This window comes from Eulemur rufifrons, chromosome 5 (genome assembly GCF_041146395.1).
Source record: "Eulemur rufifrons isolate Redbay chromosome 5, OSU_ERuf_1, whole genome shotgun sequence".
Classification (NCBI taxonomy): domain Eukaryota; kingdom Metazoa; phylum Chordata; class Mammalia; order Primates; family Lemuridae; genus Eulemur; species Eulemur rufifrons.
Genome location: NC_090987.1, coordinates 411,310 through 438,043, shown reverse-complemented (window position 1 = coordinate 438,043; position 26,734 = coordinate 411,310). Strand labels below are relative to the sequence as shown.

Below are 26,734 nucleotides of genomic sequence, written 5' to 3'. Positions count from 1 at the left end.
GACAGCCAGGCACGTGTTTCAAGAATAGTCTCATGAAGCCTTCTGACCCAGTCGCAGAATCCCAGTAGGCACAGTATGACCTGGCACCAGCACCACACACACGCACACACGTGCACACACACACACCTGTATGCACACATATGCACATACACACAAGTGGTGCACATACATGTATGAGTGGAAAGGGAGTGGTGACTTTCTTCTCTGTAGTAGAGGTTCACACCCTTACAACGAAAAAACAAGTTAACGGGAAAAGCCTAACGCATTCGTTCCTTGCATGTGTGTGCATGGGCATCATATAAAATATGAACTCAGAGAGGACCAAGCTGATTGAGGCTTACATGCCCTCATTATAGGGGAGAGGGACATGGGGCACAGGCCCAGTGCTCAGACAGTGGTTAGTAAGTGATGGTCTTTGTTATTATGCAGATTAAGGCCCCTTAGTGTCTCCATGCTGCCTTCAGGAGAGCAGATGAAAGTCTGTGTAACACTCCGGTCTCTTCTCTGGTTGGTCTTTACTGGTCATTTGATGAGATGCCTAAGGAGGGAGTCTTAAGACACTTGGATTTCCTTTGGAAAGAAGGTCTCTTAGTCTGATGAGGAAATTCCAGAGAGTCGTCCTTTGGTGCTGTTTGGAAGAGGATCAGAGAGGCAGAGAGGTGGGGAAAGGTCAGAAACTGGGAGACCTTGGTTCTGAGACTCATTTCTGAGGCCTTTGAATTTTCAAAGCACTCAGCATGCTGAAACGCCACATTTTGGGGAATTGTTTTCTACACCCCAACATTCACATACACACAATTCCCTGAAGGACTAAAATGATAGCTAACTGCAGGTATAGAGCGCATTATATGCTGTGGAAAATATATTTTAAGGTCTGAAGTTTCCTACTTTAAGCTCAGAGCAGAGTGGAAATCCTTCTAGCGGTGTTGGTCTGTTCCCAGCCTTGATTATCTGGAGTCGTTCATCATCGTTCCACCCTCTTAACGCCTTCGTTTCCCACATGTTGGCTTGTGGGAATGACGAGGTCAAGAGAAAGAAGATAGTGATGATGATGAAGATGACAAGTGTCCAGATGATCAGTATTAGAGAGAATGGCAGGAGAAAAGGTGGAGAAGCTTTGGGTTCAAGAAACAACAGATAGAAGACATCTATTTTGGTCTTTAAATTTTTTTCCCTTGAATACATTTTCTCCACTGTTCTTTGTAAGAAATTGTAAACATAGAATGTCAACCTAAAATGATCAAAAAGATTGGAATCTAGTTTAAAGAGAGTTTATGCAAACGCAGAGCTTGAGGCCTGCAACCCAGGACTCCCTTCTAGGTTGCCTTGGGGAGTGCTCAGGAGAGCGAAAGAGAGGCTCAAGTTTTTAAAGGAAAAAGGACAAATCAGGAGAGAGGGTGGTTACAGAAATTGTTCATCAGGAATTCCCATTGGTTTACAGAAAGAACACTGGCTTGATTGGCGTGCCTTGTTGAACTACAGGGTGTGTGGCATTTTATGGCTAGTTGGTGTAAGTTAGGCTAGAACTGGCATAGCAGGTGGCTTCAAGAGGTAATTATTTAGCTCTAGGGGAGTGAGATGAGCCTGCTGTCACAATTGAAATGCCTTTCTGGTTCTGATAATTTGAAGGTGCTCATGCTGCTCAGATGAAAGGTTTTTCTCTTTCTCAAGAAAGGTCAAAATAGGCCAGGTGCAGTGGCTCATGCTTGTAATCCCAGCACTTTGGGAGACCGAGGCAGGAGGATCACCTGAGGCCAGGAGTTTGAGGCCAGCCTGGGCAACGCAGTGAGACTCTGTTTCTCCAAAAAATACAAAAATTAGCTGGTGTGGTGGTACATACTTGCAGTCCTAGCTACCTGGGAGGCTGAGACAGGAAGTTCCCTTGAGCCCAGGAATTGGAGGTTACAGTGAGTTATGATGGCACCACTGCATCCAGCCTGGGGAACAGAGTGAGACTCTATCTGTATTTAAAAAAAAAAAAAATTATAAAGAAATGTCAAAATAATAGTCCCTTGTCCAGCTCTCTCCACGTTGGTTTATCCTACATCTCCACCTCCCAGGAGCGTCTTTTCTCAGTTTTATGCTTGAAAGTCAGGGTCTCCCTCAGTTTAAGCCCTGTGTTGCTCAGGTGCACATGATGGGGGCAGGTCTTGGGGCCAAGCTGTGAGGGAAAAGAGAGAATGAGGATCGTGTCTTCTGTCCTCCCCACGCCGCCTCGAGAGACCAACAGAGGAGAGAAAGAAGAGAAACGCTGCCTTGTCAGAGCCCCGGGGCTGGGGCTGGGCCGGACAGGGCGGGTTTCTGTTCCTTCGTGCTCTCTGCGTCCTGTGTGTGGGGCACATGGAGTCTTGGCTTTCACAAAACTCTCATTTGGGCTTCAAGAGCCTATTTTAGATGCCTGAAGCTGAGCTGCCCTTCTCTTGAAACAGTGTGCACTTCTGCCTCGTTGGCTGGAGGTCTGCATGGAAGAAGAATTAATAGGGATGAAAGTACACTAGGTGATAATCAGAAACATCGTCCCATTGCCCATGACAGGAGTGCACCTCACCATTGTGTACGTGCACCTGTGTAAATAAGTTATTCCCACGTCTGTCGTGCCTTTTGGCCTGTGGGTGCTGTCCATAGTTTTCATCATGTGCTTGTCTCTGTGAGTCTTCCAGGCAGTAAGAACTACATGACCGAGTTCTTGGAGACTCACTGTGGGTACCCTCTAACAAGAAAAAAGAAGAAGTCTTCCATAATACTGATCCATCTCTAAACTGCACTTTTGCAGAGTGCATTAGAATTGCCTGCTTACGTGTTTGATTCCTCTGTTGTTTCTGAAGAACTCCCCTCACCACCAAGCCTTCCAGTCCGGACAGTGGTGCTTTGCTAGCAAGCTGCAAGGCTGCCTTGCTCTGCTGCCGTCAGACTCCCAGGAACCAGCGCTGAGGTCTCAGACCTCTGGCTCTCGGGGCAGACGTCCTGTCTGTGATTTTTGTCTGTGTTCTGTGCTACTAGGGCCCTTGTCTTGCTCCCTGCAGGCTACCTGGCTATGATCTGGGACTGGCTCTGTTGTTCGGAACACTTATTTCCCTCTTTACGTGTAAATTAAGGATTGTCTGTTCTCTGTCCCTTGGTTATGTTTAGTTGTTGGTTCTAGTTGGTTTTGTCTTCTATACGGAGTTTAGAGACCGTGAGGGGAGATTGCAGCCTGTTTGACTGCCATTGTCCCGTAGGAACCCAGACGTCTGCTTTCTTGTTTTTGCATCAAGACAATACCTTCCACAAACACTTGATGTAAAATTAAGTAAGATAGCACTTGTTGAATCACCACTATAGTTTGTGACAAATTGTTCTAAAAAAGGTAAGTTTTCATTTTTTAAAGATAAATTATGTTTGTGATTGAGGAAAGATAAGATGAATGGTGTTGCCGGTAGGCTGCCTGTTTTTTGGAATCAGGAGAGGAGTGTTGAGCTCTGAAAGAGTGCTGGTTGTTGAGATTTATTTTTGTTGAAGGGAAAGTTTTAGTAAAGGCAATAGCAGAGAATAAATGGGTTGTAGCATCATTCCTCTATATATCAACTCTGACAACAAACCAAGGGACAGTGTTCATACCTTTGGGTATATAGACAGCAACATATTGTGAAAAGTCACTTTAGAGCTTTGCTTGATGACTGTGAAGTTGTGTAACGTAGAGTGTTTAGACATTACTTGGAGTTGTATTTTTTTTGCTGACAGTAATATTTCGGATGATTGTTTTTTTCTTTCCTCTTACAGAATTAGGTAGGATGGGTTGTGCTGTCCAGCTGCGCATCCCAAGAAAGGTGCTTCGAGGGTTACTCTCACAGCGTGGGTGACCGAGGCCTCTTTGGCTGAGGCAGGCCTCCTGGGCAGCCTTTTCCTTACCCATTTACCTCACCCAGTTTATGTTTTTGCAAAAGAAAGTAGCATCACTATGCAGTGTTGTTTATTAATGGTTGGCTTCAGCTGAAAGCAGGTTAGTTTGAGGAAAAGAATGTGTGATTGGTAATACTAGGGCAGGCAGGTGTTGTCCTAGATGAAGCACTTACACTGTAACAGAAGACTGCTTGGCCTGTCTCAGCACTCCGCTCTCACCTTTAACTAGGTACCAGCTGGAAGATGAGTCTGCCCATTTGGATGAGATGCCCCTGATGATGTCTGAAGAAGGCTTTGAGAACGACGAGGGTGATTACCACACGCTGCCGCGAGCTAGGGTGACGCAGAGAAGAAGAGGACTGGAGTGGTTTGTCTGCGGTGGGTGGAGACTCCTCTGCGCCAGGTGCGTTGTCCGCTGCTGCCCCATTTCCTCGCGGGCTAGGATTTCTGCAGGCTTAGATTCCAGTGTAGTGGTGCTTACTAGGTATGTTGCTACATAGAGATACAAAAACGCAGGAAGACACTGTACAAATGATATCATGGAGAGTATTGATAACATTATGTAAAACCACACAATGATAATCTGAAAGGAAGGGAAAGCCAAAGTCCTTATATTGTATGAGAAGTTTTAATGGTTAATGCTGGAGAAAATTAGTGATTTTATAGTTAATGCATGGTAGAATTAATTCCAGTCACTGTATCAACATTTACGATGTCCCTTTCTCATCCAGAAAGAAAGATAGGGGCCTATAAGATGCAATTTTATAACACTGTAGTTATGTGTATTATTCACCACCTTTAATGCTTTGACTTGGAATAAAATTGTTCTGTTAATTTAATCAGCAAAATACCAAGACAAGAAGTCTTTATATTTCAAACAGGTTTCCTGGTGGTTGAGATAAACTGGTACGATTCACTTTTTTTTTTTTATTTTATTTTATTTTATTTTTTTTTTTTGAGACAGAGTCTCACTCTGTTGCCCAGGCTAGAGTGAGTGCCGTGGCGTCAGCCTAGCTCACAGCAACCTCAAACTCCTGAGCTCAAGCGATCCTCCTGTCTCAGCCTCCCGAGTAGCTGGGACTACAGGCATGCGCCACCATGCCTGGCTAATTTTTTCTATATATATATTTTAGCTGTCCATATAATTTCTATTTTTAGTAGAGGTGGGGTCTCGCTCTTGCTCAGGCTGGTCTCGAACTCCTGAGCTCAAACGATCCGCCCACCTCGGCCTCCCAGAGTGCTAGGATTACAGGCGTGAGCCACCGCGCCCGGCCACGATTCACTTTTGACTGGCGTCTGGCACGTAGATCTGAGACACCTTGCCCACTGCGGGGCAGGCAGGAAGAGGGTACAACCAAGTGAGCCTCAGGACTTGAGCAGAAGGTGTCAGATAAATGACAGCTTTTACAGTCTTTCTGCTGTTCAAGGTTTATAGTCCATACCCTTGTAGCCATTATGAATTTATATTTTTTTATCCATAAAAGAAAGATAAATACTTGTTGAAAAGTATCTTGTTCATCATCCTTTTCATTATCCTTTTAGAAGTTTAACAAAAAGATGTTTCTGTAACTGATTTGATTTCTGGGCCAGCTGGTGAGGTGGTATGCAAATTGAATTCTGTGGCGTCCCTTCGAGATTAGCAACGTGGAATACGGGTATGAGGCTGAGCAAGATTGAGGTTCGTCGTTCCCCAGTCAGCTTTCAGTCAAAGGAGGGCTGTCTTTATCTTCTTTATGTACTGTAAGCTTCATATGAAGAAAATTTCCTGACAAACAATGTTTCAAAAATTGCTGACTTGTGTTATTAATTAATGATATGGGTCTATGGCTTACTTAAAACATGTTCTGAGTTAAGTAGCCAATATTCTAGCATTCCTGGCATATTCTTTGTGGATACATATTTAATTATGGAATTAATTTTTTTAGCAGATATAAGACTTTAGACTTTGTTTTTTGTCATTTATGATGGTTTATGTTTTCAAGGGATTTATCTGTTTTCAAATTTACGTTGGTGTAAAGTTCATTCGTAGTATCTTGTGATTTAGCTAATGTATGAGATCTGTGGTGATGGCACTGTTTAAAAATTCCTGATATTAGTATTTATGTATCTTTAAAAATTAATCTTGATAGATTATCAGTTTTATTTTTTTCAAAGAGCCAACTTCTGGTGTTGTCTTCTTTTTTGTCTATTTTCTTTTAAACTTTTATCTTGAAATAAATTCAGACTTACAGGAAAGTTACAAGAATTGTATAGAGAACTCCTGTATACCGTTTACTAAGATTCACCAAATTTTTTTTTAACATTTTGACACATTTATTTTATCATTCTTTCTATAGCTTCCTATGACTTAGTCATTTCAGACTAGGTTGATTACTTCATTCCTCTTTACATCTTAATTCTTCAGTATGTATTTCTTAAGGAAAAGGTATTTTCTTATATAATATAATTATAGTACAGTTATCAAATTCAGGAGATTTAACGTTGAGACTTTATATCTACTTTAAGTTTATATTCATTATTGTTCCAATAATGTCCTTTGTTTTCTGTGGCACGGGGTGTGGTCACGTGTCACATTTAGGTGGCACGCCTGTTTAGCCTCCTCGAATCTAAAATAGTTTAGTGTTTCTTCATCTTTCATTCCATTGACATTTTTGAAGAATAGTGACAGTTATTTTATAGAATGTTTCAAATTTGTTTTGTTTGATGTTTCCTCACTTAGTAGACTCAGATTTAACATTGTGGAATACTGTAAGTGATGATGTGTCTCTCACAGGGTGTTTGCATCCCATTTTTTTGATTTCTGGTCTTTATTTTCTCTCTTACAATTTTTGACTTTAATTTGCTTTTCTTTTACTAGCTTCCTAAGATGAATGCTCAGGTTACCCATATTCTACCTTTTCCCTTTCTAATAATAGATGTATTTACATATGGTACTTCATAATCATAACATTCAAAATATTTTCTAACTTCCGTTGTCATTTCTACTTTAATTCACATTTGATTTGGAACTGTATTGCCTAATTTCCAAACATGAGTTTTTCTAGTTATCTTTTTTGTAATTAATTTTTATCTTCCATGGTGGCCAGAGAACATACTTATAATTTTGTTTTTAAATTTCAGTCTTTGTAATATATTGAGACTTGCTTTATGGTTCATAATATGACAATTGGTAGTGAATTTTGTGTATTTGAAAATAATTTGTATTTTCCAGTTGTTGAGTGCCTTGGTCTGTATGTCAATGAAGTCATATTTATTAATTGTCTAGTTCAAATCTTCTATATCACTATTCATGGTTTGCTTATTTAATTAGTTACTGAGAGACGTCATTAATTTCTAAACATCACTGTGGATGTGTCTACTTCCTTTAATTATGCCAGTTTTTGCTTTATATATCTTTTAGGGTATGTTAGTAGATGATACTGATTTAGGATGATTAACTTCCTGTTGGATTGACCTTTTATTGTCATTCACTGTCCCACTTTATCTTTAATTTCTTCTGTGAAGGCTTATTTGGTCTAACTTCAGTAAAATTATACCAGCTTTCTTTGATTAGTGTTTGCATGGTATGTCATTGTCATCTGTTACCTTTTTTTTTAATTTTTAAGAAACTTAATTTTGAAATAATTCTAGATTTACAGGAAATTGCAAAAACTAGTAGTATAGAGGAGGACCCTTGTACCCTTTACCCAGTTTCCCCCAATGGCTACATCTTATACAACTATAGCACAATATCGAACCTGGACAGTGGCCTTGGTACAATGTGTGCCTGTGGTTCTCTTGTCATTTTTTCACATGACATCTGTGTAACCACTCCTGCAACCAAAATGCAGAACTGTTCCATCAGCACAGAGAGCTCCCTGTGCTGTCCCAGTGGTCACATCCATTCCCAGTCCTCCACCTGACCCTGGTAACCACGAATCAGTTCTCCATTTTAATTTGAAGAATTAAAATCTTCATTTTAATTTTAATTTCAAGAATGTTATATAACTGAAATTATTCAACACATAATTAAAAAAACTTTATTTTTATTTTCCATATTGATGTGATGTTTGAATTATGTAATATTTTGAGGTTGGCCTGTTTCAGTGAGTATAATGCTTTTGATCCCCGTCCAGGTCATTATGTGTCAGTGGTTTCTTTGTGTTGCTGACTAATGTTCCATGATATGGATGGACCACAGTTTGTGTAATCATTCCCCTGTTTATTGCAGGACATTTAGGTAGTTTCAAGTTTTTGGGTATTACAAATAAAGCTGCTATGAACACTGTGTACAGGTTTTTTTGGGTGTGTGTGTGGACGTAAGTTTTTGTTTCTCTGAAAGAAATGTCCAAAAGTCCGATTGATGGGTTGTGTGGTAAGTATATGTTTAGTTTTTAAAGAAACTGCCAAACTATTTTCCAGAGGGGCCTGTACCATCTTAAATTTGTACCAGCAGTGTTTGAGAGATGCAGTTTCTCTTCATCCTTGCCAACATTTGGTTTTGTCACTATTTTTTATTTTAGCTGTTCCAATAGATATGTAGTAATAGCTCATTGTTTTCATAATTTGCATTTTCCTAATGACTAGAGAGGTTGAACATCTTATTTGTCATTCATAAATCCTCTTTAGTAAATAAATATCTCTTCCTGTTTATTCTCTTTCTAGTTGAATTGTTTGATTTTTTTTCCCCATTGAGTTTTTAAAAAAAAATTTTTTTTTAAGACTAGTCAAGTACAGTAGTGAGAAGGGGGAAAGAGTAGAACAAGGAGTTCGATTTGTAACTGACTGAATAGTCAGTTGTGATAACTCGCTACTTGCGGACCAGCCTTTCCTGTTGAGTTTTAAGAGTTCTTTATATTCTCCCTGTGGGTCCTTTGTCAGATGCATAGTCGGGAAATACTTTCTTCTGGTCTGTATCTCGTCTTCTCATCTTTTCATAGTCTTTGGCAGACTCTGAAAAGTCTTTAAGTTTGATGAGGTCCATTTTACTACTTTTGTGGATTGTGTTTTTGGTGTCATATCTAAGAATTATACCAAGCCCTATGTCTTGAAGATTTTCTTCTTTTTACATTTTGCATTTGGATCTTTTTTGAGTTAATTTTTTTTTTTAATAAGGTGGAAGGTTTAGGTTGAAGTCCATATGTTCCAGCATCATTTGTTGAAAAGACTGTCCTTTTTCCATTGAATTGCTTTTGTGCCTTTGTCAGCAGTCAGTTGTATGTGAGTGGGGCTCTCTGGGGTCTCTGTTCTGTTCTCTGGGCAGAATTATCCATGTGTCTCTCCCCTGCCAGTACCACAGGGTGTGGTGCACTATAGCTTTATGGTAAGTCTTAAAATGGGGTAGACTGTTTCCTCCTGCTTTACCATTCTTTTTCAGAATTCTTTGAGCTGTTAGTTCTTTTGCCTTTCCATAGAAATTGTTAAAAATTTTTATTCATTTTTAATTTTTATTTTTTTAGAGATGGTGTCTCATTCTATCACCTAGGCTGGAGTGCAGTGGTACAATCATAGCTGACTGCAGCCTCAAACTCCTGGCCTCAAGTGATCCTCCTGCCTCAGCCTCCTGAATAGTGTTCACCACCATGCCTGGCTTCCATAGAAATTTTCAAATAATCTTGTCCATGTCTACAAAATACTTATTGGATTTTTTTTTTTAAAGGAACTATGTTGTACCTATATATTAATTTGGGGGAATTAACATCTCTACTATGTTGAATCTTTTAGATCATAAATATGGTGCCTCTCTCCATTTATTTAGGTACATTTTGATCTTGCCAGTGTTCAGTTTTCAGCATGCAAATGTTAGATTTACTCCTAGGTATTTAATTTTTTTTTAGTGATTGTACTTGCTGTGGTATTTTAAATTTTAATTTCTACATGTTCATTGCTAGTGTATAGAAATAGTTTTTTATGTTTATCTCTTATCCTATAACCTTGCTGAACTGACTTATTAATATTTGTGTTAAGAGTGTTTTTGTAGATTCCTTATAATCTTCTCCCTAGACAGTCGTATCGCCTGCGTGTAGCGATGGTGTTATTTCTTCATGATACGTGTGCCCTTTGTCTTTCTCTCCTTGCTCTGTGGCACTGGCTACATGTGCAGCGTTGTGTGGAAGAGCAGTGTGAGGAGGGGTGCCCTCACCCCATCCGTCCCAGTGGGGAGTTGTCAGTGTCACACCCTTAAGTGTGATGTGAGCTGTGGGGTTTTTAGAGATACTCCTCATCTAAAACTGTACTTTTCTTTTTGGAAACCTGTCTTATAGTCAAAAGGAAAGCAAAGCGTTGGCAGGAGGGTTGGTCTGATACAGACCACCTGGCAGGCCCAGCGCGAGGACGCGGGCCGCACGTGCTGCTCGCCTGACCGCTGCTGACGGTGCCGCGCGGTGCTGTGCCAGTCAGTTGGCAAGAATCCCTGACTGTAGTGTTCTCGGTCTCAACGTAGTGCTAAATACATTATTGCATTTTAACAAGTAGAACATGACAGCCAAATTTTGGATTTTACTTGTGATATGCTCCTTTTCTTAAGGAAAATGTCAAGAATATATTATGTTTGAAAATGTAGATGGTAACAGCAAAAACACCCTTGTTTGGGGAGCGTTAGAACAGCTTAACGTGTCTGATGTGTCTGTAAAGTCTTTATGTTAATAAATTGTGATCATGTGGAAAAACCTAGCTGGGCCACTTGGCAGGCTTTAATCAGTGTGTGTGTCCCTGAATGTCTCCTGCCATAGGGCCTGAAAAGCAGCCTGAGACAGTGTCACAGTGTCCCTGTTCAGTAGGCATCTGCCACACTGAGGAATTGTTGTGGAAATTAAAAACTGCACCTTGGCCGGGCGCGGTGGCTCACGCCTGTAATCCTAGCACTCTGGGAGGCCGAGGTGGGCGGATCGTTTGAGCTCAGGAGTTTGAGACCAGCCTGAGCAAGAGCGAGACCCCATCTCTACTAAAAATAGAAAGAAATTATATGGACAGCTAAAAATATGTATAGAAAAAATTAGCCAGTCTCAAAAAAAAAAAACCAAAAAAAAAAAAACTGCACCTTAGAGAACCAAATTGGACGTTTAGCAACCAGTTTGGTCTTACTTCTTTATTTCTTATAAATTTTCAGTTGTGAATGTTTGCTACTTTTTAAATTTCCTGAATACCAGGCATTATAAAATTCAGTGCCATTAACATTACTAGATGGTGGTTCAGAGTGTAGAAGGTATGTAAATTAGTTTAAGTGCAGGAGGAAAGTGTTAGTAAATATTGCAATACAGGTAGATTTTAAGTAATATTTATGAGTTCTACATATTTCAGTGTATTTCTATTTGTAGACCCTGTGAGTAGTAAGGCTTATTTTAAAATTATTATTATTATTTTTTATTTATTTTTTTTTTTGAGACAGAGTCTCACTCTGTTGCCCGGGCTAGAGTGAGTGCCGTGGCGTCAGCCTAGCTCACAGCAACCTCAAACTCCTGGGCTCAAGCGATCCTCCTGTCTCAGCCTCCCGAGTAGCTGGGACTACAGGCATGCACCACCATGCCCGGCTAATTTTTTCTATATATATTTTTAGCTGTCCATATAATTTCTTTCTATTTTTAGTAGAGATGGGGTCTCGCTCTTGCTCAGGCTGGTCTCGAACTCCTGAGCTCAAACGATCCGCCCATCTCGGCCTCCCAGAGAGCTAGGATTACAGGCGTGAGCCACCGCGCCCGGCCAAAATTATTATTTTTTTTATATTTAATTTGTTTTTTCTTTTTAAATGGAGATGGGGTCTTACTCTTGCTCAGGCTGGTCTGGATCTCCTGAGCTCAAGCGATCCTCACGCCTCGGCCTCCCAGAGTGCTAGGATTGCAGGCATGAGCCACCGCGCCCGGCCTGAAATTATTCTTAAGGGACTGAGTGAGTAGGCTGTCATTTCTTTAGGCCTTAAGACCTGCTTTCTCGTTTTTATTATTTGGCAAAAATTCCAGCTTGTACACTTTGAAAAAATTTTTCTGGAATCTTGTCTTTTAAAACTTTGAATTTCTTTCGTGTGAATGAATACACCTTCCTGTAAGTCCCTGTGAGGCACATTGGTAGGTGTAGTTCTGTGATCCAGCTTGGTGTCTTTCTCATGAGATGGACATTTCACTACTTGTCAAAAATTACTTTGTCCCCAGGAAGGTGGAGCAGCTGAATGTCATTTCCATGTGAAGGGAGGGAGCTGTCAAATGCCAGGGTATTCCTGGTTCTCAGTAGCCAGTGTGTAAAGCACGTGGGGTGCAGCAGCCTGGGGCAGTGCCCCTCTTTCCAGGGGGTGTGAGCGCTGTGCTGCTTTTAGCTTGGTGACCAAAGGTACCTGTGGGATGTAATAATTGTCCAGTTTTTTTGGATGAGAGGAAAGGAGGCTATCTAAATTATGGGAATTATTTAATTATGGCTAGTTAAAATTTTAGGAGACAGGATCTTGATATGTTAAAATGCTTTATTTAATATTAGAGTACTACTTTGATTATAAAGGCATTTTATGAAAAAAATACAAATTCTAAAACATTTTAAGAAACGTGTAATTCGTGTAGTATTGGGTTTAGTTTCAGTTGAACATGATGTAAGGCAGTTTCTATGTAAGTGGCAAAGTGTTGTTGTGAATAATCAATACTTTAGAAAGTATTCAGCACACACAGACATGTGATCAGGTAAAGCTCCCGGTCATTTTCTGCCGAGGACTTTTCTTTGCTTCTCCCTCTGGATTCTCAATATTTGCCAGTATGTTTCACTCACAGTACTTTGCCCTCAAAAATTCCCCGTAGTTTATTTTCCTCCTTGGATCTACAACTCAGTAAGGCTTACACATACTTTTTTTTGTGTAAGTATTTTCTTTATCTTTGGGGTTTATGCGTCTTAGCATTGAAGTCACCTGTCTTCTGTCTGTGTAACCCAGGGCGGCTCTGGTACAGCCCCCGGGCTCTGCAGACGTCAAGCCTGTTGTGAGTGTGCTCATTCCGTGTGACGTGGTGTGGCCCCTATCTGCTACTTGATTCTGTCTGTATGTAGTGATGTAATTAGTAATAACACTTTCATTTGTTATAATTATAGGTGTTAATAGCACAGGAATGTGAATAACTTAATTATGTCAGTGAACTCAAGGAATCTTAGATTTATCTATTTATCTAGAGAGAAAATGAATAAAATGTTGAATATGTGTGTTTGTAGCAGCAAAGAGCTAGTGTTTACAGAGGGACCCATGGCAGTGAGGCGTGAGTCCAGGTAGGTGCTGACAGTGGTGTTGACCTTGAGGTTTCTGTTCTAGCTGTTGTTTATGCTCATGTTATGTACATAGTGGTTTTGCATTTATAGCCTTTTTGTAGAAGACTATGTTAATATCAGATAAGCACATTTCCTAAATTTTATATGCATCTTTTCAGATACTTAGCTTTGCCTATCCTCTCTTTGATCTTAGATTTGTCTGACTTTTGTATATCAAAACAGATCAGATAATTATTTCTTGTAGAACAAAAATCCATATCTGAATACAGTCCTGAAGAATGTTTGCTACATGTGAAGTGCTGAAGAGAAGCGATTCCGTACGGAGCCTGCATCTCACCTGTGGCACCTGCTCAAAGTGTGCTTGGTTTATGCCAGTGCTGTTCAGTGGCACTCACTGTAACAGTGGAGCATTCTAGATCTCGGAAGCCCAGTGGGGGAGCCACGAGCCAAGGTGGCTGTTGAGCCCTTGAGATGTGGCTGGTGTGACGGAGGAACTGGATTCTTAATTTTATAAAATTTTAATTGAAATTAAAGTAGTCACATGTGGCCAGTGCATGTGCTGTTGGACAGTACAGGTCTGGATGCTCTTTGTGCCAGAGCTTTTGGGTCAGGATGGTGCCTTGTGAATGGATGTTGGGAGGCAGCCACACAGGCAGGGCTCCTGGAAGGCCGCCTCCACGGGCGGCACGTGCCCAGGGTCTCCTACTGTGTTAACGCCCGTCTTGTCAGCACGTGACAGGTGAGCAAGCAGAGACTCAGACCAGCAGGCTTCCCCAGGGGCACTTGCTGGCAGTTGTCTCATGCCTTTAGAATCCGTGTTTTTGCCACTGAGTTTTGTTGCCTGCTCTTACATTGTTCAGTTACTGTCATCTACGGAACGGCTGCTGTGCTGTGTCCTAGGCTGAGGCAAGGTGGCCTATGAAAGTGAGGAAGAGTTGGCTGTTGTTAATATGCTGGGGCATATTGATGTGGGCTTCAGATCCAGGCTCTGGGTTCAACTCTGCCATTAACTAGTTGTTTAGTCTTAGAGAAGCCACTCACCTGTCTGGCCAACAGTTTTCTCATATGTAAAATGTGGGAGCTTGGCACAGGTACAGTTCAGTTGCAGGTGTCTGGGTTGATGATGAACTCTGAAGTCAAGGAATCCCATTGTAACTTGCGCAATGCAATGGTAGGATTTTCACAGCAGCAGGAGTGCGTGCTGTCACCACGTAAGAGATTGACAGTTTAGCTGCTGCAGGGGGAACTAGGGGAGGAGTGCCCAGGAGTCCTGTGCCCTGGGCGTAGTGACTCGGAGTGGGGGAGAGGTCTGTGTGGGCACAGCTGGAGGGCTGGAGGGAAGGGGCCTTGGGCGGGGGTTCAGGCTGCACAGTAAAAGCGACAGGAGGGCTGGAAGCAGTCATTTGAAGCTTCTTATCTTTTATTTCAAGTCTTATTTTTCTCTCATTCAAGCATAGACAAGATCACATATTGTCAGCATTTTATTGAGATCTTCTTTACCAGCCTTCTTTCCTCCTGACTTATTTCACAGTCTTACATCACTTTAATAACACCCTGATTTGTAACTGTTGGGGACTTGAAAATAAGTTTTGAATGTGGAGATGTTTGGATTTATTGTTAAAAAGCGATGATGACAGTGCTAAGAATTTATGTTGTTGCAGAGTAGGGTCTTCCTTTGCTCCGGTTAGAGCTGGGGTGTGGTGGCTGGGGCTGAGCTGCGTGGCCGGGCCCTAGGCATTGTGTCAGCCCCGGAGGGGGAACTTCTCAAGGGGCAGCGCTGGGCAGTCTGGAGGTGCCACAGCACGTGCCCACCCTTGAGGGACGGGCCACTTCCAAGCGCCGGCCTCTGTCCTTTCGGAGTGAAGATCTTCCCAGCACAGCCAAGAATAAGGTGGATATTCGGTAGGGACAGTGCTGATTCCAGTTGACGCACACGCAGGTGTGCACAGGCACGCACACTCTGTCACATGGAATCCTGCCGTGGGAGGTTAGAAGTAACACGTCTCTGGGTTTTCAGTGTTTGTAAAGTGATTTCTAAAACATTACTTTGGTGTGATTGGAGTTATGAAGTAGCCCCCCAACGTGGATGACACAGTGATTCTGAGGTGTTCTGATATGGCAGCCTCATTTTATAATCATACCTTGTGTTATGATTTTCATGTAAAATTTCACAATAACTTTTTTTTTTTTGAGACAGGGTCTCCCTCTGTTGCCCAGGCTAGAGTGCAGTGGTGCAGTCACAGCTCATTGTAGCCTCAACCTCTTGGACTCAAGCGGCCCTCCTGCTTCAGCCTCCCGAGTAGCTAGCACTATAAGTGCGTGCCACCACACTCGGCTAACTTTTTTTCTGTAGAGATGGGGTCTCACTAGATTGCCCAGGCTGGTCTGGAACTCCTGGCCTCCAGACCTCAAGCCATCCTCCTGCCTCAGCTTCCTCAGTAGCTGGGACTACAGGGCATTCCACCAGGCTCAGCTAATTGTTTTAATTTTTTGTGGAGCTGGGGTTTCCCTCTGTTGCCCAGGCTGGTGTCGAACTCCTGGGCTCAAGCGATCCTTCCGCCTCAGCCTCCCAAAGTGCTGAGATTACAGGTGTTACTTTTAAGTTTACTTTGTCACAAAAGTAAAGAATTTCTGACTTACACAGCTGGCTTTCTGTTGTAGCCTTGAATACATTCAGAAGGTGAGATTTAACAACTTCCCTTAATAAACCATTCTGTGTCTTTTTCTACATTTTGGAAATTTGAATTCAAATTTTTAATACTGAAGTTTAAATTCATTATTATTTTGTGCATGATAGTGATTAATTTGATACTTTTTTTTGTCATTTTCTGAGGTAATTTAAGAAAAGTTATCTCACCAGGAACTTTATACTCTCTACTCCAAATAATGGTTTGGATGGCCAGACAGGGGAAGAGTTTGTGCTCCTGGAACCCTGACACCATTGTAAATTTAGAATTAAAATATTCATTGCATAGGTGAAGATAGCTATGTGGAAATGCAATCAAGCTTTTATTATCATTAGGATATCTCATTAAACGTCAGTGTCCTTTTAAAATATTGAATTAACCCCTAAGTCTTAATATCATATTAGGTAATACTGAAAAAGTCATTTTTTAAAAGTGGGAAAAAAGTGATTACTTCAGAGAAGAGAGGGAACCACGTTCTGGATTAATTGATATCTAAGGCCTTTATCATCACATCACTGAGTGGTATATTGAGAATTACCAGTAACCTGTACTATACCTTTTCTTAGCATATAACATTGACTGCTTTAGAATGTTAATGGCTTGATTCTGGCAATAAGAGTGTCTAAACAGGAAGATAACTCTGGGACTGTAGAAGCCATTGTACATTTATATAAGACAGTATTTTTATGTCAGATTTGTATAACTGACCTATTTTAATAAAAACTCCAGATTGGTATGAGGGATGCCATTAGTGTCTGGTAAATACAGAAACAGTCTTGACTCTAAATATGTAGAATTAGTTTCAACGTGTTAAAAAAATCATACACAATATGTATCTTTTGTTTCACGCAGTTGCTGTGATTGGCTGATAAATATTTGTCAAAGAAAGAAAGAACTGAAAGCTCGCACAGTGTGGCTTGGATGTCCTGAAAAGTGTGAAGAAAAACATCCCAGGAATTCTATAAAAAATCAAAAATACAATGTGTTTACCTTTATACCTGGGGTAAGACCATTAAGTCCTTGAAGGTGGTTGTGTGTGAGGTTGCAGCGTCCTTTGCTTTAGGAAGAGGCCTGTTGAGACTGACTTGGTCATTTAACTGTGTCATTTCCAATCGGTGTCCTTGCGTTCTTGCACCATCACGTTTGAGATCGTTGTTGAATAACTCATGTGTTTTAATGGCCACGTCATGGAGCTCAACTCAAGAAAATTTGCAATTTGATTATTGCCTTTAGTTCTTGACAAACATCGTATTTATTTATATTATAGAAATATAATAGTGTAGAAATAATGAAGTAAAGCTAAGTGAAATCAGAAAATAAGTTATAAATTTTGTTTGGCTGGATTTTGTTTGGAGGGAAAAGTGGAATGTAATATTTAAAGCCTGCCAAGCAATTTTACAAAGAAAGTTAAACAGTTTTTTACACAGCAATGACACAGTGATAAAATACCTATAGTATTTGCTACTTCACATTATAAATCTGAGGCCTTGTTATATTGTTATATCGTTAATTATCTTTAATTAGGTAGTCTGCTAAATTTAAATACTGAAGTTTAAATATTTTACATTTTTGTTATTAGTGATATTGCTGCATAAGTTATAAAACTGAGTCTGTTTGGAATAGTTGAATAATTTTTGCTTTTTGTATGTCATTCCATATTTTAAAAGGCATATGCATTTATCTTTGATATAGAAATATAGTCAGTATAATATGCAAAAGAAGCTGGTACTGACTGTATTTCTATATCAAGGTTTTTGACATGTTTTAGGTATTGGCTTTTACTCTGTTTGCAAGAAAAGCTCTTGACTACGTGGAACGAGGGCTGCTTTGTCTTGTGTATTTTAATGTACTAATCATGCTGACTGTATATTGAGCACTGATGCCCCACTCCTGCCCTCCCATCCATTCAGTGATTGGCAAATGCTTAATATCTAATATGCTTCTTTATTAAAACACACAAAACTGGTAGCTCCGTAATTAAAAGACTGATCTTTTGTCAGGATAGTAAAATGTAAATCTGTCAGCCAGATAAATATTCTCATCTTTATTGAGTGAAGCCACTGTTTTCTGCTTAGGTTTAAATTATGAACTACTCACAGGTTGGCCAAGCAGTGGACATTTTCCTAAAAGTCACCAGGTTCATTCAGTAGACAGCAAAGTATTGATTACAGTGGTTTCTAGCCAGCAGTGCAGCTTAACTTTGATCAGTGTAAATGTTCAGCCTGCCCCGATTGGCTGTATCCTGAAAATACCTGTTGATGTGACTATACAATGATTACCATGTGCATGATTTTTTTTTTCTTAGATTGTCTCTGAAATTAGTCTTTTCATCTAAAATGTAGTATTTTAGAAACATTTGGTAATTACACAGTAGGAATTCTATGCCATTTTTACCATGAATAGCAGTTTCTGAATTGCTAATAGATATAATTTATGCTGAGATTTTAAAGAAATCACTAAGGAAAAAAGAGCTTTCTTTCCTGCTGAGATTGATTTATGAAATAATTCAAAACATTTTTAGGCCGGGCGCGGTGGCTCACGCCTGTAATCCTAGCACTCTGGGAGGCCAAGGTGGGCGGATCGTTTGAGCTCAGGAGTTCGAGACCAGCCTGAGCAAGAGCGAGACCCCACCTCTACTAAAAATAGAAAGAAATTATATGGACAGCTAAAAATATATATAGAAAAAATTAGCCGGGCATGGTGGTGCATGCCTGTAGTCCCAGCTACTCGGGAGGCTGAGACAGGAGGATCGCTTGAGCTCAGGAGTTTGAGGTTGCTGTGAGCTAGGCTGACGCCACGGCACTCACTCTAGCCTGGGCAACAGAGTGAGACTCTGTCTCAAAAAAAAAAACAAAAAAAAAACATTTTTAGACATCAATTGAACATGATTATAAACATGTTATCAATGTAACCGATTTTTTTAGTCACAAACATAACTGTATAACGATGCAGATAACCTCATTATCTAAAAACTATGGTTCCAGACTCTTTAAGTACTTAACCCATTGCTCTGCTCTTGTTGAAATTTCCATCCCTTACAAGCCTTCCAAGTTGCATACAAAATGACAGCCAAAGAGATTTTTGATGTGCAAGTTGCAGGTTTGCAAGTTTGTAGTTCTAGTGTGGCATTTGAATTATTCTCACCTATAAACATAAGTTTTGTTCCATTTTGACTTTCTAGTTAAGTCTAATAATTTGAGGCATTTGTAAGTAGAAATCTATTAATATACTGTATCTTGGGTTTTCTTTCCTAAAGATAGATAGCCACTTGAATTAAAAAACAAAACCAAAAACTTTTAGTATTGGGATTTCTAAAATTTTATTGAATGATGAAATTTATTTTATATTTGAAAATATTACAGATCAACTACTAAAAGACTATAAAGAATAAGTAGGTAGTTGTCTTCCTGAAAATTGATCTGTAATTACATATTTTTATATTTTATTTTTAATGTTTTGAGGGAAGTAAATACAGGCATTAAGGCAGTCTGTCTCATGAAGTCACACCTGTGCACATGTGCTTGTTCACTCAGTCTTTGTAAAGCTACCCAAATGTCCATGTTAAAAAAAGTGGCTGTTATATTTTATTTTTTACTATTTCATAAATACAAGGTTAATGTGATTTTTCTTTCCATTGTAAGATTTTCTAAGTTGTTATGATGTATATTTATTGACTTGCTTACATTGGGGAGGTTTTGATATTTTATTTGCTTTGATATGCATGGAAAGATTTATAGATGAGTGTGGAAAATTGGAATATTTCATCAAGAGACAGTGTTAGACATTTTTAACATAGTTGAAAGTTCTAATTATCTTATTTTTCTGTTTGTTTCACATATAATTTGGGGGTAACATTGCCTCTCTTTATGTATGGGGTAGTTGTTAGGAAGCCAGTGTCAAAATCAATAAATTTCCTGTGAATTAGAGCATATTTTCACTGTTTGATGGAAATGTGGTTATATGTGGTGCTAATTTTAACTATTTAATTTGAGTATTAAAATTTTTCCTTGAAGGAATTGTGTTAATTTTCTCTTTTCCTTTTTAGGTTTTATACGAACAATTCAAGTTTTTCTTGAATCTCTATTTTCTGGTAGTATCCTGCTCACAGTTTGTACCAGCATTGAAAATAGGCTATCTCTACACCTACTGGGCTCCTCTGGTAAAAGAAAAGATTTTTAAAATTAAGTTAAATTATTAAGTATTTAGAAGTAGTTGTAAGAGTTGAGATGGTTAAGAGATAAATTGACCAGATTTTTAAAACATGATATTGTTGCTGTGTGTCATTGAACCTGGGTTAAAAGAGCGTACTGGGTGCTGTGACTTCAGTCCTTTTGAACCCTGCCCAGCAGTCATTGCGAGAGGTCTTGAGGCCCCCTGGCTGTGGGGAGGGGTTTGATGGGGCGTCCTGCACTGACCCAAGGGCGGCGGGTCTGCTGCCTGAGCTGTCGGGAATGACCCGGGAGTTGTGGGTTCTGGGGCGTTCCTCTCTGAACACCCTGACCAGTGGGGAGGATTCTGAAGTATCCCAGTGGTGTACAGGCGATTTCTGGTTGGCACCTCGGTGTATAAAGTTCTTTGAAAGGCCATTGCTACTTATCATTGAATATTTCTGTTTCAAACATACGTTGTCTTGATAGTTTCATGCTGTTTGTTGATACGTTTTGTTACTTTTCAGCTTATGTAGATGAGATGTGTGTCTTCTTTCTTCCTTTCACCTACAAAATTGTACTGCTTCCTTTTTTGCTTTGCTCCCTTTTAGGCAGATGGCCAGAAGTATCTGGGCAGGAAACACAGGGAATGAAAGGATTCCTTCAGTGGTGTGAACTAAAATAAAATCTTATGCTCCCTGCAGCTGACTGAATGGACCTCCTCCTCTTGGCCAAGGGGATACCCTAAAACTGAGTTGCTAGCCTAGAGAAAGGGAGTTCTGACAAGCCTCATTATGGCCCCCTCCCTTGGAGATATCCCTTGTCACTCATTAACAGGCCTAAGGCTATGCAAGACAAAGCTTAAACCACACCTGGGAGTCCTCAATTTACATAACAAATTGCTTGAGTCTGGGTATGGGGCCAGTGGCTTATCTCTGATTAACAACAGACTTCCTTGTCTTAAAACATTCCTAGCCTTGAGACAAAGCTTTATTTCTTTAACCAATGACAAATCAAAGAGTCTTTATTATTTTTTTATTTTTATTTTTTAAAGAGGGGGAGTGAGAAGGGGAGCTCAATTTACTGTTTTTTTTGGAGACAAAGTCTCACTCTGTCGCCTCCGGTAAGGTACAGTGGCTCATCCTAGCTCACTGCAACCTCAAACTCCTGGGCTCAAGGGATCCTCCTGCCTCAGTCTCCAAAGTAGCTGGCACTACAGGCACATGCTACCACACCTGGCTAATTTTTTCTATTTTTAGCAGAGATGGGGTCTCACTCTTGCTCAGGCTGGTCTCGAACTCCTGAGCTCAAGCAATCCTCCCACCTCAGCCTCCCAGAGTGCTAGGATTACAAGTGTGAGCCCCTGCACCTGTCCACAAATCAAAGAGCCTTTAAACCCACCTATAACACGTAAGCCCCTGCTTTGAGATGTCCCACCTTTTCGGGCCAAACCAATGTATACATTGCATGACTTTCCTTATTATTCCTGTCTCTTTTAAACATATAAGACCAAACTCACCCAACCATAGCAAGTCTACTGGCTCAAGGCTTCTTGGGCTCAGCTCCAGCCATGCTCCTCAAATTTGGCTCAGAATAAACCTGTTTAAGTTATTTTACAGAGTTTGGCTTCTTTTCCATTGACAGTGGAAGAAGAGCACAGCGGTTGGGGGCCACATAAGCATGGCCTTGTGAGTGGGAGAGCTGGGCAGCCTCTCTGGCTGTGTTGGCCCCACCCTCACCAGACCCCGCAGGGGAAGCTGGGGAGCCCTGTTTACAGGACAGGCGTGCAGCCTCTCCTGTTGATTCGTTAGTGAAGTCCTGCGGAGGACTAGCTTTTGACTCCCTTTCACATCCGCTTTATAGTAAGGTGGATTTGAGGAATGAAAGTAACCCTCCCCCCAACACAATAATCAACACAGAGAAAGTAACTTTGTATGTTACTTTCTAAATATGTATTTATATGTATATAAATAGAAAATTGCTGGATAAATGAATATATTTTTTACTTATTAAATTAATGAGATTGAAAGAGACATTGGTGTGAGCATGGTGAAGCTGTAACACTGTGGTTCTTATCCACCGTCAGTGTGGACACAGGTCTGTGTTGCCCTTTCATCCACTGTTAGTGTAGACACACACCTGTGCTGCCATTTTGGAGGGTCGTTTAGTAATATAGATCAAAGATCTTAAAAATGGATTCAGCATTTTGGAGGAATTTATCCTGAAGAAATGATTGATCACAGTGTCTAAATAGTGTCCCTTATTATTTTTGATGATAAAAATTATTTAAAAAGTCACATGTCCCAACAGTGGGTGGTTTAAACCATGCTATATCCTGTGCACGTTGGAATACTGTGTAGCTTTAAAAATGATGTTTAGAAAAAGTATTTAATAACATTGAAGATGTATATTAGAATAAATCAAAGTGAGTCAAGTATGTATAGAATGAAATGCACAAGTCTTTTTATGAGGTAATACAGCTCCTTCGTGTCCAGCGCTAGTCTAGACAAGGTTGATACAACAGTGAACAAGACCGGCAAAATTCTATCCTAGAAGAACTTACATTCTGGGGGAGAAGACAGAACATAAATAGATTCCCAATGCCAGGTGTAAAGCAGGACAAAGAGTGGAGGGTGATGGGGGCATTTTAGGGAGGGTGGTCAAGGGCGGCCTCCCTGACATCTGTGCGAGAAGACAGTCGGCCACGTGCAGAACAGGGGCGACAGCTGCAGGCAGAGAAACAGCAATTGCACAAGGTCTTGGGCTGTGCTTGGTCTGCTCCAGGGTGTGAGGAGATTGTCCTGCTCGAGTCTGTGGACGAGGGACAGTGCGTGGAAAGCAGGTCAGAGGGGTGGGAGGCCAGCCCCTCCAGGGCTCTCGTGGGATAGGAAGCCACGTTTTTGTGTATGTGTTGTGTGTGTTCACGCAGAGAAGAAACACTGAATTGTATGCAGCTGGGATTTGGAAGTTGCTGTGGAAGCTCGGTGGGCCTGGGGAGGGACGCAGGCAGCTCCTTTTCTCCCATCTTCACCCACTGGAGGGAACCTCTGTTCTGAATGTGAGAGTAATTGCTGTGTATCTCTTCATGATTTTACCACTTATGTATGTATCATTGAAACAGGCAATACTGCTTTACATGTTTTGAAAATTTTTATCAAGATTATCTTAATCTGCGTATCCTATTGCAATATACTTTTTGGGCTTTATATTGGTTTACAAAATTGATCCATATGGACACATAAATGTCTACTTCATCTGCTTTTCACTTCCCTAAAGTATTAATATTTTGTTGTATGAATATATCACAACTGATCTGTCTGTGTTCTTTGGAAGGGAGGTTTTAGAGTTGTTTCTAATTTTTTACTATTATAAACTTTATCGTAATGAACAATTTGAATGTTCATGGTTCCTTATGCACATGCATAAAAAATTCTACAGGCTGTAAACTCCATAGAAGTCTCAGTTTAAAAGTGCTGTTGATTTTTTCATTTTCTAATAAAATCAATATACATTATAGAAACATAATGAAAATACTTGCTAATACCAAAAATACCATGTTTATGATTTTAATGTGTTTATTTCTAGCCCCTTTTTTCTATTCATAGCTTTTTTTTTTTATTTTTTTATTTTAAAGAGATGGGGTCTTGCTACAAACTCCTGAGCTCAAGAGATCCTCCTGCCTCAGCCTCCTGAGTAGCTGGGACTATAGGCTTGCGCCACCACACCCACCTTTCTGTTCATAGCTTAATAGTTGTATTTACCACTTAAATATTATTTGCATCTTGGATTAAAATTTATTTTAACTTAAAGCAGTGATAACCTGGGAATATAATTCTTCTTAAAAATTCTAAAGTAAAATGCATTAATTTGTATTTTGCTCTTGCCTTTACTAGCTTTAACCAAAGAAAATATCTTTTAGATGGTTCTTTACGAATAATTTTATATGATATGGTCACAAAATTGATTGGGCCATACCTTAATGAATTGTTTGTTTTTGCACATGTTGTCTATTCACCTACACAATAAAACATTTCCCTACTTTCTCTATTTTTCACATGAGCACTTGTTTCCAGTCCTACCTTCAATTTTAAGTGTTTAGATTGAATTTTCACCCTCAGGTTTTTTGAAGTACTTTATCATTTTTTTTTTGACTCATAAGAATTAACTTTAATTGTATTAAGTGCCTCGATAAACTACTTCAATAATCATATGAAGGATACGTAATTCTACTGTGATTGTGTTTTAAGTGTTATAAAGAGAAGTGAATAGCCCTTTTTTTTTTTTTTTCCATTTAAGTAATGCTTATGTTGCCTTCTGGCACACATAGATGAATTTTCATATTCTGAGTATCATACCGTTAGATTTCACAATTTGTCTGTTTTGTAAAATGATTTTCTTTTGTTCCTTGGTTTGGCAGCAGCCACAATTGATGCCTTCTCTCAGATAACAAATGGCAAATAGTGTGTATACTTGTACCATTTATATGCATTTTAACCTTTGATTTAGCAAAGATCTGAAGTTGATGGTGCACATTCTGCTCACTTTCAAATCCAGGAAGCTCAGAGTATATCGGATCTTTGATCTAGACTCACCTCAGAAATTTTTAAAAATCTTTGAAAATCCAGATATCAAATATAGATCTTTTTATTAATCGAGTAAAAATTAAAGAGCTTTTAAACATATATTAAATTTAAAGAAATTCCTTTAAAAGAATGCAGATTCTAAAATAGAAATAAATATATATAGGTACCTCTTTTTTTAACCAAAGGAAATCTTAAATAAGGATTTCTTCATAAACTCTTGGGTTCTTGCATTTGCTCTACCAATTTATTTTAGCCCCATTATATCCATGGCCTATAATAGCTTGTGGTCTTTATCGACACATTTACGTTTTTGACATCTTTTCTCTGCTTACCTTCTAAGGTTCTGTAAGGTTGTTCAAAACAAGGTATCAGTTAACATTTCCAGATTTCTCCTAGCCAGAAACCTGTCACGGAAGCATAAAACCAGATGGTGGTTTTATGTTTACAGTTGGTGGTTCAAAAATCTTATTTCTGTTGTCCACTAATTTTAAAGACAAGTTCCTTCAAGATTATACCCTCTACTCTAACTAAAATTGAGACATTTTTGAAAACAATGATAGCTTAATTTAATAATCTTTTTCAGTTACTCCAGTAAATATTAATATTATTTATTAGTTTTAGCTCTCAACTAATTTCTGTTATATTTTCCCATAATAATAGAAGAGTAAACTGGAAAGTGATTGCATTGCATTATCATGTCAGAATGACGGTCACCTTCATATTGTTCAGCCTTCAGAACAGTTCTTCAAGGCAAAACTGGTGTAATTAATCACAGTAACAAAACAGATTGTAATGCTTCTATCAAAATTAGTAAGGTGTAATACATCTGTCCGTGCAAAAAATTTTTAGATGGAAAATCTGGCTCTGAGGGTTTTTAACAGTGTATCTTCCATATGAAATGTCTGCATTGGAGGTGTAGGTGAAGTCTAAGAAGGAAAAACAAAACCCGTTACTTGGAACCTGCCATCCGGAGTCACCACTGCTAGTGAGCTGTGTGACTTCAGTAGAGTTCTTTATTCTCTGTGTCTGAATTTACCTCTGCATTGGAGGTACTCATTTAAGATATTTGCAAAAGTGTATGGTGGTATATGATGAACTCTCTAAGGTAAATTGATAATATACCAGTGGAATTTTTTCTTTTTACAAAAATGTGTATTATCTGCGTACTTGTTCCATGTGCCTCTGGGTTATCCGGAGAAGTGAGACAGGCTATGGCAAGGCCACGTGAGCGCCACGCTGTCTAGTCCAACTTGCAGGCTCACGCACAGGTACTGCTGTTTGCAGGGCGTGGCAGTGTTTTACTGTGGCCTTTCTTGTTTCCAGTTTTGGTTTTTCTAGGGAGCTGGAGCTTAAACCTCTGACCTGGTTGGTACTAGGTAGTGGGAAGTCCCAGCTCTCCTGCGGTGAGATTTGCTTACCCATGTCTTCCATGAGCCACCTGTCTGTGGTGACCCAGTTAAGAACTCAGAGAATTTAAACTGTTAAGGTCGAGGCCCGTTTATTGTAGACTGTGGTGGTTGAGAAGGAAGTAGTGACATCAGCGTCCCTTTCCTCACATTCTGGGCTGCCCGTGGGTGCCAGAGATGGTGGTGACACCTTTTGCCGGCTGTTACTCACTCAGATAAACCTAGATTGGGAAGTGGGCGGTGAAGCAGCCTGTGCACTCCAGCACCCCTTGCCCGGGACAGGTTTGTTTGCTCCTAAGAGTTTTTAACTCCTGTTTTTAGAAATTGGGACCTAATCCTCTTTATTCCGTCTTCTCTAATACTACTCCATTGCAAGTGGAAACTTACTTTCACTCCTTGAGTTCTTAGAAGCAGGAGGAACTAGCACATCTTTGTGCTTTATCACTTCTTAATGAATTCAGAGTTAACTTCTGTAGTCTTGAAGTCATAGGCTTAAAGAGGTGAAAATTAGTCACCTTTAAATAACACATATGTGTGGGTCTTGTTCCCTGGAGATTAGAGGTAAAGATACAGTTTCAAATAGGGCCTGAGCAATTCTGTGTTAAAAAAATTTTCTCAGGTGATTATGATACGCTTATCTGATTAAAAACCACTCCTTTAAAATACTGTCTGCAATATATAAATAAAATATGCTTGGTAATGCTCTCAGGCTCTTGTCTGTTAGGTGAGTTAGTCACAAGTGGAACTTTAAGAAATTACTTGTCCATCATGAACATGAGTCTGTAACGCAAATACCCTCTTACATGGCAATGGCTGTAGAG

The 26,734-nt window shown here is 39.8% G+C and overlaps 1 protein-coding gene across 2 annotated transcripts in view; it reads left to right on the top strand.

Moving 5' to 3' along the window:
• ATP9B (ATPase phospholipid transporting 9B (putative)) overlaps positions 1-26,734 on the top strand; it is a 189,957-nt gene that overhangs the window by 7,234 nt on the left and 155,989 nt on the right. For both annotated transcript variants that reach the window (XM_069468330.1, XM_069468331.1), the window contains exons 2-4: positions 4,109-4,282; positions 16,629-16,779; positions 19,822-19,935. In XM_069468330.1, the coding sequence (XP_069324431.1) occupies positions 4,109-4,282; positions 16,629-16,779; positions 19,822-19,935 (439 nt within the window). The remainder of the gene's footprint in view (positions 1-4,108; positions 4,283-16,628; positions 16,780-19,821; positions 19,936-26,734) is intronic.